This window comes from Gigantopelta aegis, unplaced genomic scaffold, assembly GCF_016097555.1.
Source record: "Gigantopelta aegis isolate Gae_Host unplaced genomic scaffold, Gae_host_genome ctg2985_pilon_pilon:::debris, whole genome shotgun sequence".
Lineage (NCBI taxonomy): Eukaryota > Metazoa > Mollusca > Gastropoda > Neomphalida > Peltospiridae > Gigantopelta > Gigantopelta aegis.
The window spans coordinates 26,195-42,451 of NW_024533129.1; the positions used below are offsets into that span (position 1 = coordinate 26,195).

General features: G+C 32.3%; 1 protein-coding gene across 1 annotated transcript; it reads left to right on the forward strand.

The window, feature by feature from the left end:
- The first annotated feature begins 14,258 nt into the window (after positions 1 to 14,258).
- LOC121391816 (dnaJ homolog subfamily B member 13-like) lies at positions 14,259 to 15,957 on the forward strand. Its single transcript, XM_041523307.1, is given in 9 exon segments — positions 14,259 to 14,326; positions 14,383 to 14,486; positions 14,542 to 14,613; positions 14,729 to 14,776; positions 14,779 to 14,808; positions 14,870 to 15,036; positions 15,257 to 15,389; positions 15,519 to 15,613; positions 15,730 to 15,957. Coding segments are annotated over 9 exon segments (945 nt in total).
- Positions 15,958 to 16,257: the final 300 nt, after the last annotated feature.

A 16,257-nucleotide genomic window follows, 5' to 3' on the forward strand; every position in this document is an offset into this window, starting at 1 on the left:
AGGACGAAATGGGGAGAGTGAGAAATGGAGAATTTAAAAAAGGAGATTCAGAAAGAAAGGTTGTTTAGTTTGGCCACGAGGTATGTGTCGACAATGAAAAACGGTGGGATCGGTGCTATGTTGATTGCGGTCAACTGGTTTATACCGCAACTTGCAACAAAACTTACTCGAAAACACACAAACTTTGTAGAGTAAAACAAGTAAACCTCTAGCTATGGCGGAAAATGAGTAGTCCTCGAGAGCTCGTAACTACTGTAGGCTTGCGCTCCAGTCTCTGAACTCAATGGAGATAGCCGTGACTGGATTGGCTTTCAAATGTACTAAAAGTCGGAGAGATTGAAGAGAAGAGGTCCTGACTAAAGAAGAGGTGCAGAATGGTTGGTCCCTGAGGGTAAAAAGCCACACACAAAAAAATAGAGAGAACTGGATGATATTGGCGCACATGAGCACACGATTAATGCTTTAGTCATATTTATCACTTGGCTTCATAATATTTTAATTAGATTCATAGGTGATCACGTGACCTAAAGTACTAAAGAGAGCAGTACAAGGTAACTAACTAGTTGTTAAGTTTGTTTCGATTGTTTTGTTAATTGTAATTGCTTTAAATTACTGTATACACTAGTTTTTATTGGATTTAGTTATTGCATAATTCATTATTGTCATAACAACTTTAATTATTTTTAATTGACATGGGTTACACTCATCAATAATATATATATATATTAATTTTATTTATAAGATTATTCATACTATCATTATTTTGCAGCCATCTTTTATTTCATATACTATATTTCTTATCTGTAACTATATTTAGTAACTACTACAATAATCATATTACTTTTGTTAAATGTTTAAAAAATGTCATTACTAAATTCTTTCACATCCTTAACAATGCCCAAAAGAGAAGAGTACATATTTCTCGATATACTTTAAAGACACTTTTGGTTGCTATGGAAATACGCAACAAATATCTTGATTAAATATAATTACATTTTTTTATTGGGTCCTCTAAGTACAACGTTGGTCGTTTATTTGGTTACTGGTTCAATTTTTTTGCAACAACAGAAGCTCTATTATTGACTTTGAAATTTAATGGATAATTTTCAAGTTTTAAAATGTATCAGATTCTATTTCCATATTTGGCATCTTACTATCCAGAGTTTATCAAATGGTAGTTAATTTGTGTTGTTTACTAATATTAGTAAGACACCTGATGCTTAGTAGTTAAGAGTTTACTAATGGTAGCTACCCTAGGTCACTGTGGTAAGTACTGATGTTTACTACTCTAGAGCTTACTAATGGTAGCTATCCTAGGTCACTGTGGTAAGTACCGATGTTTACTAGTCTAGAGCTTACTAATGGTAGCTATCCTAGGTCACTGTAGTTAAGTACTGATGTTTACTAGTCTAGAGCTTAATAATGGTAGCTATCCTAGGTCACTGTGGTAAGTACTGATGTTCACTAGTCTAGAGCTTACTAATGGTAGCTATCCTAGGTCACTGTGGTAAGTACTGATGTTCACTAGTCTAGAGCTTACTAATGGTAGCTATCCTAGGTCACTGTGGTAAGTACTGATGTTCACTAGTCTAGAGCTTACTAATGGTAGCTATCCTAGGTCACTGTAGTAAGTACTGATGTTTACTGGTCTAAAAGTTACTAATGATAGTTATAAATCTAATGATAGCTATCCTAGGTCATTTTGGTAAGTAATATTAATATTATATTATTTTATCAGTTAATTGTTATTCATACTTGTTTTATTGTTTGTTATTAATTTATTTCTTATTTGTTAAAGTGTTGTCTTTGTTATGAGTACAAATCATGAGAGTACCACGGGAGGAGGAGGACCCATTGGAATGTTCCAATCTGAAATCACCAGTATGATGTGGGTAGTACGAGTATATAGTGTATTTGATGAATGGATGGATGGATCAATGTATTGATGGATGGATGGTTAACAAAGCAAATAGATGAATGAAATTATGGGATAGATGTTAGAATGGATGGACGGAGAGATTAGTGGATGAATAAATATGTACAAGTATTTGATGAATGGATGGATGAATTAGACAAGTAGATTTATATATGGACCTATAGATGAGTAGTTAGTTTATATCTAATGATGCATGGTCTACACTTTTCTTAACGACTTCTTTTATTAATATTATACTTATATTAATAATTATACCTCCTGCATTATTGGACACCCATATATATTAACTGTAAACGGTATTATGTTACATACTGGTACAACCCATAGTCTGAACATGAGACATATGTACATGTAACATATCTACATGTATATCATGTATTGTTAACATGTTCTAATCTAATTAGTTTGGTGTACACAACTACCATAGTAATTATTGAAATATAATAGTAACTGCTTTGATACTCTATTGTTTGATTGAGTAAACAACAGATATATTTTATCACAGGTGTTCAATTAATGAGCTATCATTAATAAGTTCTAGACTAGTGAACATTAGTACTTATTATAGTGACCTAGGATAGCTACCATTAGTAAGTTCTAGACTAGTGAACATTAGTACTTATTACAGTGACCTAAGATAGCTACCATTAGTAAACTCTAGACTAGTGAACATCAATACTTACCACAGTAACCTAGGATAGCTACCATTAGTATGCTAGACTAGTGAACATCAATACTTACCACAGTGACCTAGGATATACCATTAATAAGTTCTAGACTAGTGAATACCAGTACTTACTATAGTGACCTACGATAGCTACCATTAGTAACCTCTAAACTAATGAACCTGTCTAGACCATGCTATATATGATATAAGGACAAGTAATATCATTATATTAGTACTCTCAATACTAATGAGTATTAATAAATATTTGAAATAGCTTAAAGATTAGCACATCAAATTGTCTTCATCTCTACCATTGTTAGGTACACTTTTGGAGATATAAAATCATGTAACTCGGAGACAGTTGCTCTTGTTTGAACATATCACACATCGACAGATTGTGGAAATGGTTAGAAAGAAAGGAGGGAAATATTCAGATACATGTCATAATCCTCATACCCAAACATTCAGCAGAGGAATGGGTATGAGGCTAACTCATACAGAGGAATGGGTATGAGGCTAACTGATGTATCTCATCCTCATACCCAAACATTCAGCAGAGGAATGGGTATGAGGCTAACTGATACATGTCATAATCCTCATACCCAAACATTCAGCAGAGGAATGGGTATGGTATAACTGATACATGTCATAATCCTCATACCCTAACTTCATAGAGGATGTATGAGACTCTTTCTGTCTTTCTGTGTACTTTTAGATCCAGCAAACATCACAAGTGACTGTTTTAAGAGGCGGGAAAATCTATGAGTGTGTCCGATGTTTTGTTTCTTTTCAGAAAAGATAAGGTACTAGTGTTTGTGTGTTTGTGTGTGTGTGTGTGTGCCTGTGATGTTATTTTTCTCACCTCTTGTCCAGTTTATTATTTTGGGAATGTACCAATACATGTGTTCTCTGATGTACATGTAAAGATACATGTACATGTACATGTATTTATACATGTACACATAAATGTACATGTATAATTATATATTCATGTACATTTGCCTGATAAGGAATTTGTTGAAACGTTTTGTTAAAAGGAGTGATTTGTTATGGTCATAATCTGTTTAATAATATAACTATATATAAACTCTTTGTCTCTTAATGGATCATTTAACTCAATGTATATTAACTCTGAGATATAAAGAATCACGACAGTTTTATTACTGAGTCCCCAAGGTGTCCAGAATAGAAGACAGCTGTTATATATTTACTAATAATTCAATTCGTATAATTTGTACATAATGGATATCATGGTACTTTATAAGCTCTCTTTCTGAGACAGGAGGTGTCCTTATTATAGAGGTTAATGCATATCCCTATGATGGTACTAGAACTGAATGATCTCAGTATAGAGATGTCTATAGTACAGATTATATAGGTTTAAATTTAGTTAGTTAGGATTTAAAGATATATATATATAACTTGTGTTTTTTAGATACCCAATATTAGCTGACCTTACTTTTAGATGTATCTGCTCAATTCTAATGTAGATATGATATTGTACTGGGATTTAATAATTACAAGAGTACAGTTATTATTAAGTATTCTATAATAACTTTAATTATGCCATCCAAAATTGGCTTCAGACCCAGATATGGTTATATAACCATTCAGGACACCTTGTAACTAATAAAACTGTCTTGATTATAAGAGATATGTCCTTACTTCAGACTGTTCACATCAACAAAGTCATAATATAATATGTCTTACTGTCTAATATGAGGATGATATCCTTACTATTGGCAGCTGTGATATCAGAAACATGTTCATTGTGTATGAGGAATCAGAGTGAACACAAACACAAGGAATGTTTATTAAAATAGGGTAAACTATACTACTCTGTAGGAGGAGCTTTATATCATGTTTCTCTTTAACTTGCCCAATATGTAGATGATTTAACAACACCACTTCCTGGATACTCAATGTAAACTAGTCTCCAAGTCTTGCCTTCACTTTCAATGCAACCTTACATCTGCTCTGTACTATTCCTCATAATAAATATAATACATGTACATGTATACCTTATATATGTACATGTACATGCATACCTTATATATGTACATGTACATGCATACCTTATATGTACATGTACATGTATACCTTATATATGTACATGTACATGCATACCTTATATATGTACATGTACATGCATACCTTATATATGTACATGTACATGTATACCTTATATATGTACATGTACATTTACATGTAACTTATACATGTACATATATATCAGGTACTTCTGTATGTAACTGCTTTCTGTCTCTATACTGGAACTCCTTCAGACTCTATATTCATGACACTTATTCTAGTCACATATAGATTATATATTACTCAATCTTTGTATTGAGAACACATCTATATTTTTCATGCTCTCAAAATGTTTCTTATAGAGTTCATTGAATAGTTACAAATAATGAGCTTCTTATATGAAGACTCTAAACTTCCTACACAACCTCTATATTGTGGATACCTTTATACTAAGGACATTCTATACTGTTCTATTATGAAACAGATCACATGAGTCTCCTTTATTGTAGATCTAAATATTTAACTCTATGATACTAGTATTATGTCAATGTGTTTATCTTCAAGTAAAATAGTACTTTGACACTTATGATTTATACTGACAAACATTGGTGCTAGTTACCATAGCAACCAAGGATAGCTACCATTAATAAGTGCTAGACTAGTGGACGTCAGTACTTACCACAATGACCTAGGATAGCTATCATTAGTAAGCTCTAGACTAGTAAACATCAGTACTTACCACAGTGACCTAGGATAGCTACCATTATTAAGCTCTAGACTAGTAAACATCAGTACTTACCACAATGACCTAGGATAGCTACCATTAGTAAGCTCTAGACTAGTGAACATCAGTACTTACCACAGTGACCTAGGATAGCTACCATTATTAAGCTCTAGACTAGTAAACATCAGTACTTACCACAATGACCTAGGATAGCTACCATTAGTAAGCTCTAGACTAGTGAACATCAGTACTTACCACAGTGACCTAGGATAGCTACCATTAGTAAGCTCTAGACTAGTGAACATCAGTACTTACCACAGTGACCTAGGATAGTTACCATTAGTAAGTGCTAGATTAGTGAACATCAGTAGTTACCACAGTAACCTAGGATAGTTTACAGTAGTATTTAAGTAAGTTTCCATTACTCTGAAGTCTGTGTTACTGGTATTAATTGTTCTTGGAGTAAGCTGAAACCATATAGGATAACTTTTCTATTTTGTTACATTGTTACTGTGAAGTCTTAAGTATGATGACGATGTCATACAACATCATCATAACAAATTACTGTATTATTGGATACTAATGAGGACAATGTAAGTAGAAACAATAATTGAATACTTAAAAGTTGTTAATACTTTGTAGTGTCATAATTATGTCAAACTAATGGATGGATGGATGGATAGATGGACAACCTATTTTTCTTAGACTTTGTAAATGGATGGATAGATGGATGGATAAATGGACAACCTATTTTTCTTAGACTTTGTAAATGGATGGATAGATAGATGGTTGGATGGATGGATGGATGGATGGATAGATGGATGGATGGATCAATTGACTAGATATGTTGAACAGATTAATAGATACATTGCTACACAGACAGACATAATGTGAACATCACATGTTACAAGGGTATCTTGTGGGTTGTCTTCCCAAACATCTTTCCTTTCAATATCATTAAACACTTTAATAATTTGTACATTTTTAATATGTTATCATTAAATTTAATTACCTTATCATCATCATTATTACAAATTAACAAAGGTTCTAATTAAATAATAATTAGATAAGAAATATATATAAATATACAATATATACAATATAAATATATATATATATATATATATATATATATATATATATATGTAAACATATATAATATATATGTTTATATATATGTATGTATGTATGTATGTACATGTACATGTATATAACAAAACTTTTTGTGGTTATGATAATTTATTTTTGATGATATGGCTACGTTTAGTTATTTTTCAATCTTTTTTGGAGTTCCTAAACAGTTGGTCAGTGTTTATGGATGTGGGGACACCTGGGCCTGTAGAGCCTGACCGACTGGTCAATGTGTCTCGCTGCATAAGTTTATTTTCTCATCGTACACTTAATATTCAAGGTAGTATGTTAGAACTAAATCGTCCATCTGTTTTGCGTGCACTGTTGTTTACAGTAAAAACTCCAAACGACTCACCTCATGAGTTTATTTTCTCATCGTACACTTATTAGTTAAACTAGTATGATGTTGAAACTAAATTCTCCATCTGTTTGGCGTGCATTGTTGTTTGCAGTTAAACTTCAGACCACTAAGGAACATATTATGTTGTTAAGACATGTTCTTAAGATAGAAGATAAATAACAATAATCATAGTCTACTTATATTATATTGGAAATACAACTAAATAAAATGCACCTGCATTAATTGTATCTATCATTTCAATATCCTAAGTAGAATAGCTCATAAAAAACACTCACTGTATATTGAGGGCATCCTCTATATTCAGAACAATAAGGACATTTGTTCTAGTCCCATACTTTAGTAATATTTTAGTCTAATACTTTAGTGTATTATACAACCTCTATATTAAGGACACTTGTTCTAGTCCCATACTAATATTTTAGTGTATTATACAACCTCTATATTAAGGACACTTGTTCTAGTCCCATACTAATACTTTAGTGTATTATACAACCTCTATATTAAGGACACTTGTTCTAGTCCCATACTAATACTCTAGTCCCTATACTAATACTTGTTCTAGTCCCATACTAATACTTTAGTGTATGTATATAACCTCTATATTGAGGACACTTGTTCTAGTCCCATACTAATATTTTAGTGTATTATACAACCTCTATATTGAGGACACTTGTTCTAGTCCCATACTAATACTTTAGTGTATTATACAACCTCTATATTAAGGACACTTGTTCTAGTCCCATACTAATATTTTAGTGTATTATACAACCTCTATATTCAGTTCTACACTTAATTCTAGTCCCATACTAATACTTTTAGTGTATTAATATACATTACCTCTATATTAAGGACACTTGTTCTAGTCCCATACTAATATTTTAGTGTATTATACAACCTCTATATTAAGGACACTTGTTCTAGTCCCATACTAATATTTTAGTGTATTATACAACCTCTATATTAAGGACACTTGTTCTAGTCCCATACTAATATTTTAGTGTATTATACAACCTCTATATTGAGGACACTTGTTCTAGTCCCATACTAATACTTTAATGTATTATACAACCTCTATACTGAGGACACTTGTTCTGGTCCCATACTAATATTTTAGTCTATTATACAACCTCTATATTGAGGACACTTGTTCTAGTCCATTACTAATACTTTAGTATATTATACAACCTCTATATTGAGGACACTTGTTCTAGTCCATTACTAATACTTTAGTATATGCTAATTTAGTCTATTATACAACCTCTATATTGAGGACTTTAATACTTTAGTATATTATACAACCTCTATATTGAGGACACTTGTTCTAGTCCCATACTAATACTTTAGTATGTATACACACTTAATGAACCTTAGAAATTGTGCACATCTTCAGTAAGGGTGCCACATTTCAGTAAGGGGTTAAAAATGCACTTAGTGTTAATATGAGACTAGAACATGTTTGTAGAGTGTCCTCTGTGAGTGTTACAAATTTCTATTATTCTTTATTTTTTTTTTTCTATTAAAGCAAAAATTGAAACAGATTGTTCGCCATCTCCAGTTAAAGGAAATGATTCAACGAGCAAGATCACAGAGTAGATCTGATGATGAAGAGTCATCAGGATATGGTAGTAATGATGGATGGATGGATGGACAAGCAAGCCTGTCCATTGTTTTGTGGTTATAGATCCATTTCCAGGTATTGGTAGTGATAACAAAAAACAAAAATTCACTCTTGATTTCTTATCAGAGTCAGATCAAAAAGGTACAATGAATAGATTGACATTATAACAATAAACAATTGTAATGGATTTATGAATTATAAATAGACATATAAAATAAAGAAATGGACAGACAGTTAATATTAATGGAATACATTACGTCAATATATCATTTACTATAATCATGTATCCATGTAACAACACTGTTGTTATGACAATATGAAATGCTATAAACAAGCCACACACCTTCCCATCTAACTGGCGCTCACATCGCAAATAAGGGTTAAACCACAATGCATTCAGTATGACCATATGTCATAAACCACACCAGTTAACAATACAGTATATTATATTATTGCTCTAATGGTCAGTGCACCTGGTAGTGGCTTTAGCCTGTGGTCACTATGGAGACACCCTACACATAATGAACATGTATATACATGTATTAAAAGTACGTCTGTAATTTTAAACAAGTTAATATGCACCCGTACACCATGTAACGTCTCCAGCTAATATGTACATGGACATATGTACACATAGCAGTAAAGATTTTGGCATTATAATAATAATTATAATTAATGACAACATGTACATGTACATATGCACACTTACCAAGACAATGGTTGGTGTTATAACAGTTATTATGTAATAATGATGTCATGTACATGTAGTCCTCCTGTTTCTGTAATGTGTATTATCATGTTTCCATGGTTACAGATATTTTGAATGAAGATGATGTTGATCTAATACACCAACAACGTCAAGAAGTTTGTATTTAGAAAATATGATGATTATAGTTATTAGTATATTTATCTAGAGACTAGATTCTCAAACAAAGTCAATGGATCTTGCTCAATATGAAGAGTTTGCTGAAATGAGAAGAATGAACTTCAGTATGTATCTGATGTTTATCTATGGGATACATTGATGGATGGAGATTTGATGGATGAATGAACAGATGGATGGATGGATGGATAGTTGGACAAACAAACGTAGGAAGTGATCAGTGAACAAAGACGAGAGAAAATATAAACAGTAACTTTATCTGATTCTCTGATCATTCATCCATTAATTGTCTATATGTCCATTTATGTACCTACCTGTCCATTAATTCATATATCTGTTTATTTACCAATCAATTTGTTTTCAGATAAGAACACTGCAAAGTTTAAAGAGTGGCTAGATATAAATACACTTATACCATCTTACAAACCAAGTCAAGCTGTCATTGAGTTGTTTGGGTATCTTGCTTATGAAACTGTACAAGAGGTCAGTGTATGGACTAATATATATATACTAATGGATGTATAAACAAATTAATGGACACATGGATAAAGCAAATGGACATATAATTTATTGAATGGATGCATACTCTTCCCAAACCAGATTGTTGAGTTAGCTCTTCTGGTTAAACAAGACCAAGAGCCTAAGTTACATGATCCAACAAGCACCATAACACCTCTTACTAATGCCACGCCCATTCCATATGGTGCCACACCCACTTTTGTTACAACACCAGCAAGTATGACTGGTGGAGGTATTTCCTCTCCAGGATCACCTAAGAGTCCATTTTCATCAGGTGATTAATGATTTTAATTAATTAGATATGATTCTTAATTAATAGGAATATCCTCGCCCACTCAATTAATTATAAAAGCAAAACCACGAAAAAGGGGACGACCCTCCAAAGTAAGAATATAATGGAAAACTTGTACTATGATGATGACATCACTATGTGTCATAAGGTTTGGTTTAGGGTGTAGGTAATGGATTTAGATGATGTCATCATATATGATGACATCACTACCTGTCATTTAATGATGATGTCATCAGAGTGAAGTTACCATTAATGTGTAGCGAAATTTGAATTGGTACTTATTTCTTTTTAGACTTCAGTCAGTGAACTAGCTCCACCTACTGCCACACCCACAGCTATCCAACCAGCCCACATACATGAGGTGTTGAGACGTTGTACTATGGCCCCTGTAGGACCACACCTACCTTTAACAGTAAGAGTAAAACCCTATCATTATAAACAGTTTATATTATCTTTCATATCTTTTTAGTCTCATTTTATTAAACCAAGCTTCATCAATCGTACAATTTGTTTATGACATGTACATTTGTATTGTTATTGTGATATTAAGATACTTACCAAAATGTATAGAATTGTTAAAAAGCAGAAGTAAAGTAGTTAATTTATACACAAAGTGTCTAACTGATAACATTCTAAATTCAGAAATGAATTCAGAGACAAAAATTTAACTATACATCTAAAATTCAAAAAGGAAGTCCTAATTTGAATTCAAATTTTGTTTTAAACAATATCTATACCAAAACCATCCAATGAACTTCGTGTCTGAACTGTTTTGGTATCATACAAGTTTAAAATAAAATTTGAAACATTCACATATATCACATCAAAATTAGAATTGTGACATTAATATTATCACTTTTAATTGTAACAATATTTAAATATCTGAAACATATCAGATTTCAGTTAATAAAATGTTGTTAAAAATGAGTACATATTATATATAAATATATTTGATAAATACTATTATAATTATATAATACATTTATATTAGGTTTAAAAGATATATTATTATGTAACTATATCTGTCAAATCATGTGCAAACTGGGTCTTATACTGGTCTAACCGGTCTATCCACTTTTCCCAGTAATAATGACACTGGGTGGAGTCAAGGATATGGGTGTGTGCCTGTGCACCAGTTGGATACACTACGGCTATCAATACATTCTCCACCTACATTGAGATAAAATCTCTTTATAGCGGACATTAGGAGATTTTAGACACTGTCCTTATAATATTGAGGTGTCCTCAATATTAAGGCTGAAAATCGTGGTTAATGATGTAATCATGTGTCATGTTACATTATTAACTGATCCTTATAACATAAAGCTTAAAACCTAAAAATAGTAACATATGATGGCTTGTTACTATTTTTAGAAGCTATACAGTCATATGGAGAACGACTCTAAAAAACAGTTCCAGATTGTTACCATGGTGATCCAATTCTACCTAATTGCAGTACTGAAATACACATGTATGTATAACAACCACCCATCATGCATAACTCCACCCACATTACCTTAAAAGGATATCTACTGTCGTTGTTAATAGCTCCAGCATAGGCCACTGTTTGTAATGGATAGTCATAAAGGTCATCTAATGTAGGCTTGGGTTTAATAGAAGTTTTCCAATCGATAACATGTAACTGATCTCTGGAGAGAGAGGGGAGAGAGAGAGAGAGAGAGAGAGAGAGAGAGAGAACAAACATAAACAATCATAGAGGAACTAGAAAATAAATCCAATCTTTATAACTAACCTGTACTTTGCTATACAATCAACTGTACCACTATAACCCAACTCATCATGTTTGATCACACCCTCTGTTACCATGACTTCAGATATCTGATCCAAGACACTTTGAATACTTTCCCAATAACGATAATTCTTATAAAGTTCTTCATAAGAAACAGTATTAGTCGGAGATAAAGAAGAACGGAGAGAAGAGAATCCTTGATCTAATGAGTGCAACATACTCCATTCATCTTGATATGATAGTTCAGAAGAAGAAGTGGTAAAAGATGATTGGACTTCAATGTTATTAGAGTTACTAATAGTATTACTAGTTGTCTTGTTAATAGTACCATTTGATACATGGTGTATTGGTTGAAGTTTGTATGTTACGTCTCCTCTCTTTCTTCTTCTCGCATTGTATGTACTGGAAGGGTGTTTGGATGTCTATCTTGTAATTTATCTTCAAGTAACTATAAAATAATGATCTGTTATATCTCTACATCATAGCAACCAATGTTAATTATATTGTATATGTATATTAGAAATTCTAGAGAACATCAGTACTTACCTTAGGATTAGACTCATACCTATGTGTTTAGTGAAGCGAATGTCTGGGTATGAGGCTAATCTAAGGATAAGTTAGTTTCACTTAATGGGAAAATAGATGTCCTTTTTCACATTAGGCAAGTGAGATCTGGACATGAGACTTAGGATAAAGTTACATGTAAATATATTTACAATAGTGACCTTAAATATGTACATATACATGTAACAACCATTACATTAGGGTATGTACATGTAACATCCATTACGTTAGGGTATGTACATGACATACCTTGATGTGATGATTGTAACATGTACATACCCTAATGTAAGGTTGTTACATGTACATACCTTAATGTAATGGTTGTTACGTTATAATCATCACATTAAGGTACTCCTTTCTTTCAATGTTTGTACCTTATGAAACTTTTTTCCACTTTGTATTACTTCTTGTCTCCATTCCTGATATCCTTTCTCTCCATATTCCTGTATCATACTCTGACGCCAGTTATGTAAACCAAACCAGCTGTTACGTGGCATAGTATCTCGTAAAATGGTAGTAACACTCGGCAACTTGTACTTCTCTTGAGAAGGTGACCGAAAAACATAATATCGACCATCTCTGCTATCCTCTTTATTGATATAGGTATCTGGAGCAGCTGAAAATTACAAGAAAGGATATCATATGAGAGACACATTTCTATTAAAGATGTGGGTATTCTACTGGTATTGCAATGCCATACTTTAATGTGAAATTAATACTGTCTAGGACCTTATTCTAAAATTTGAAACCCACATGTAATTCATGTTCCATTGAATAATGGTATCCATTACTGTGAGGATGAGCTAATGTGTTCTATGAAATGATACTAAGTAGATGTAGTAGATATAATAATGTTCTTCTTAACATTGTATTAGATAATAGAGAGTAGTAATTCTATGAAATTGATATGCCAATATTGCTATTAAATGAAGTCATAATAAGGTTACATGAAGTACATATACATTGTACATATATATACACAAGTAGGCCATATATTATAATATAGGTTATTAATATACAATATAATGACAACTATACTATGACAAGCTAATAGATGTTTCTGTTAACTAGACTATAAATGTTACCAGAAATCTGAGAGTCTGTAATAAAAAAGAGGCTTTAATTTGGTGTTATTAAGTCAATTAAACACATCAGTAACATCAGTGTAATGAGTACATAATATGACAATGTTAGATGTACATGAATTAACACGGAACCAACTAACCTGTTGGACAATTTTCATTATTACTGCTATATAGATCATTAAAATTTGTATGTTGTGACTTCTCTTGTTTATAAGTATTTTCATTAAGTTCTGCTACAGGAGGTTTGATCGAGTGGAATTGGCCGAGAAATGGGTAACTTGTACGTGGTGGTTTGTTGTTGTCTTCTACCTGAGCATCAGAACAAGACACTTCTTTTTCTTTCTTCTTTTCACCTTATTACTCTTTGTTGCATACCCAGCCAATGGAGGGAAGCTGGAGGCAGTCTGGAGTAGTGGTAGTTTAGCTCGACCCACTGCTAATTGTCCAGTTGTCTTGAAGTAGAGAGCTGGTACATAACGCCTCCAATTGATCCATGCCCGCCTCATTGTTATATCACTCAGAAATGAGTTGATACAACACTGCTGCTCAGTTCTGACAGCAGTCTCCCTCCCTTTCTTATATGCAAAACCAAGTCACTAAAGGGTTAATTATTGTGTTACTTATCGTAGCTCAGTATATTTATCCGTGTTATTTCCGTTCATCTTAACAACCAGGGTAGCAACGTTTTCAGTCCATTATGGGAAAGGACTATTATGTTATTTTAGGCATCACAAGAAATGCCTCATTATCTGATGTACAAAAGGCGTAAGCTCCTGATAACGAAGACAACATTGAAAATGATTTTATCTTTATCTTTGTAGATATCGTAAATTAGCACTCAAGTATCATTCTGATTGTAATAAGGATCCTGGTGCTACAGAAAAGTCAAAAGAAATAGCAGAAGCTTATGATGTATTGTGTAATGGTATGTAATACTTTATCATGATTCTGTGGTATCTCATGTCTATGTTCATTAATAGCATCTAGAAAAGCTATTTATGACAAGTTTGGAGAAGAAGGTTTGAAAAGAGGAATTCCTAATGCTGAAGGAGGTACTGAACGAAATTAGTTAATACATGAATGGATGGATAAATAGATGATGAATGGATTAATGAACAGATAAATGGATGAAATGATGTTTAATTTTGTTATCTGTATTTACTACAGAATTCTCAGAGGGTTACACTTTTCATGGAGACGTCAATAGAGTTTTTAGGAGTTCTTTGGTGAAAATAACCCTTTTGCAGGTTTGTCATCATTAATTCTGTTTGAACTCTTGATATTACATCTTTCTCTTGCTCTCTCCAGATTTCTTTCATCTTGAGAATAACACTGATATTGATGGTCATGTCACCTTTGGTGGTCTCAAAGGTCGTGCTCAACCCAAACAAGATCCACCTGTTGAACGAGATCTACCACTTACATTAGAGGAAGTTTATAATGGCTGTACAAAGAAAATGAAAATATCACGAAAGGTAAGTATATGTTAACACTATTGTCATTATAGTAATGGTAGCTATCTAGTTCATATAGTATTGTATACAATACACATAGTTATGTACATGTATCTACTGGTATTAAAGGGTATGATAAATTAATGTACTAGTTATCCTATATACTTGTAGTGTATTATAGTTAATACATGTAGTGATGTTCACTAAGATATTGTGTAAGTTAATTGTTTTATTTTGATAGGTTTTAAATGATGATGGTCATACAACAAGTACACGTGAGAAAATATTAACAATTACAATACAAAAAGGTTGGAAAGAAGGTACTCGTATTACATTCCCAAAAGAAGGAGATCAAGGACCCAATAAAATCCCAGGTAACGACTAATATTACATCTATTTATCATCACACATAGTAATCATTCTTCCATTGTATGTACATGTACATAACTACATGTATTAGCTCATACCTTCATTAATTCATTCTAAATTTTCCATTCTCATAGCTGACATTGTCTTTATAATAAAAGACCAACCACACCCCCAATATCATCGTGAAGGTCCTGACATTATCTACCAACCTATCATACCACTAGTCACTGTAAGGACATATAATATCTCTAACAATATAACAATATACTTGTAACAATAATACTAGTAACATTAGTCATTATTTACTTTAATATTACTCTCTATTAACTTGTATTATCTCTATAGGCTTTGACAGGAGGTGCCATTGACTTAACCACTTTAGATGGACGTCAGATAAGAGTACCTGTTACAGATGTTATCAGTCCTGGTCATGAGACAAGAGTAAAAGGAGAAGGCATGCCTTTAGTGGATGATCCAAAGAATAAAGGAGACCTGGTCATACATTATGATGTCTCATTTCCTACTGTACTTAATCCACAACAGAAAACACTCATTAGACAAGCACTAATATAACATGACATATTATATTATTATAGTATGTGTATTTTTTTTAATAATAATATACACTTCTAAAATCACAATACAACATTGTCTATAGTATTTAAACTGATCTAACTACTAGACAACAAAATAGATTTCTGTTCTCTTTATACACAAAAATAAGATACTTATAAGTTCAGTCTTTAGTTTAAAACTAATTTAAATCACTTCAACTATTAACAGTTTTGAACTATATCCTGTTTACATAATATTGTTAGTATAATCTACTGTAATTAAACCACTGTGTCTATTACATATGATACTAGTGATAAT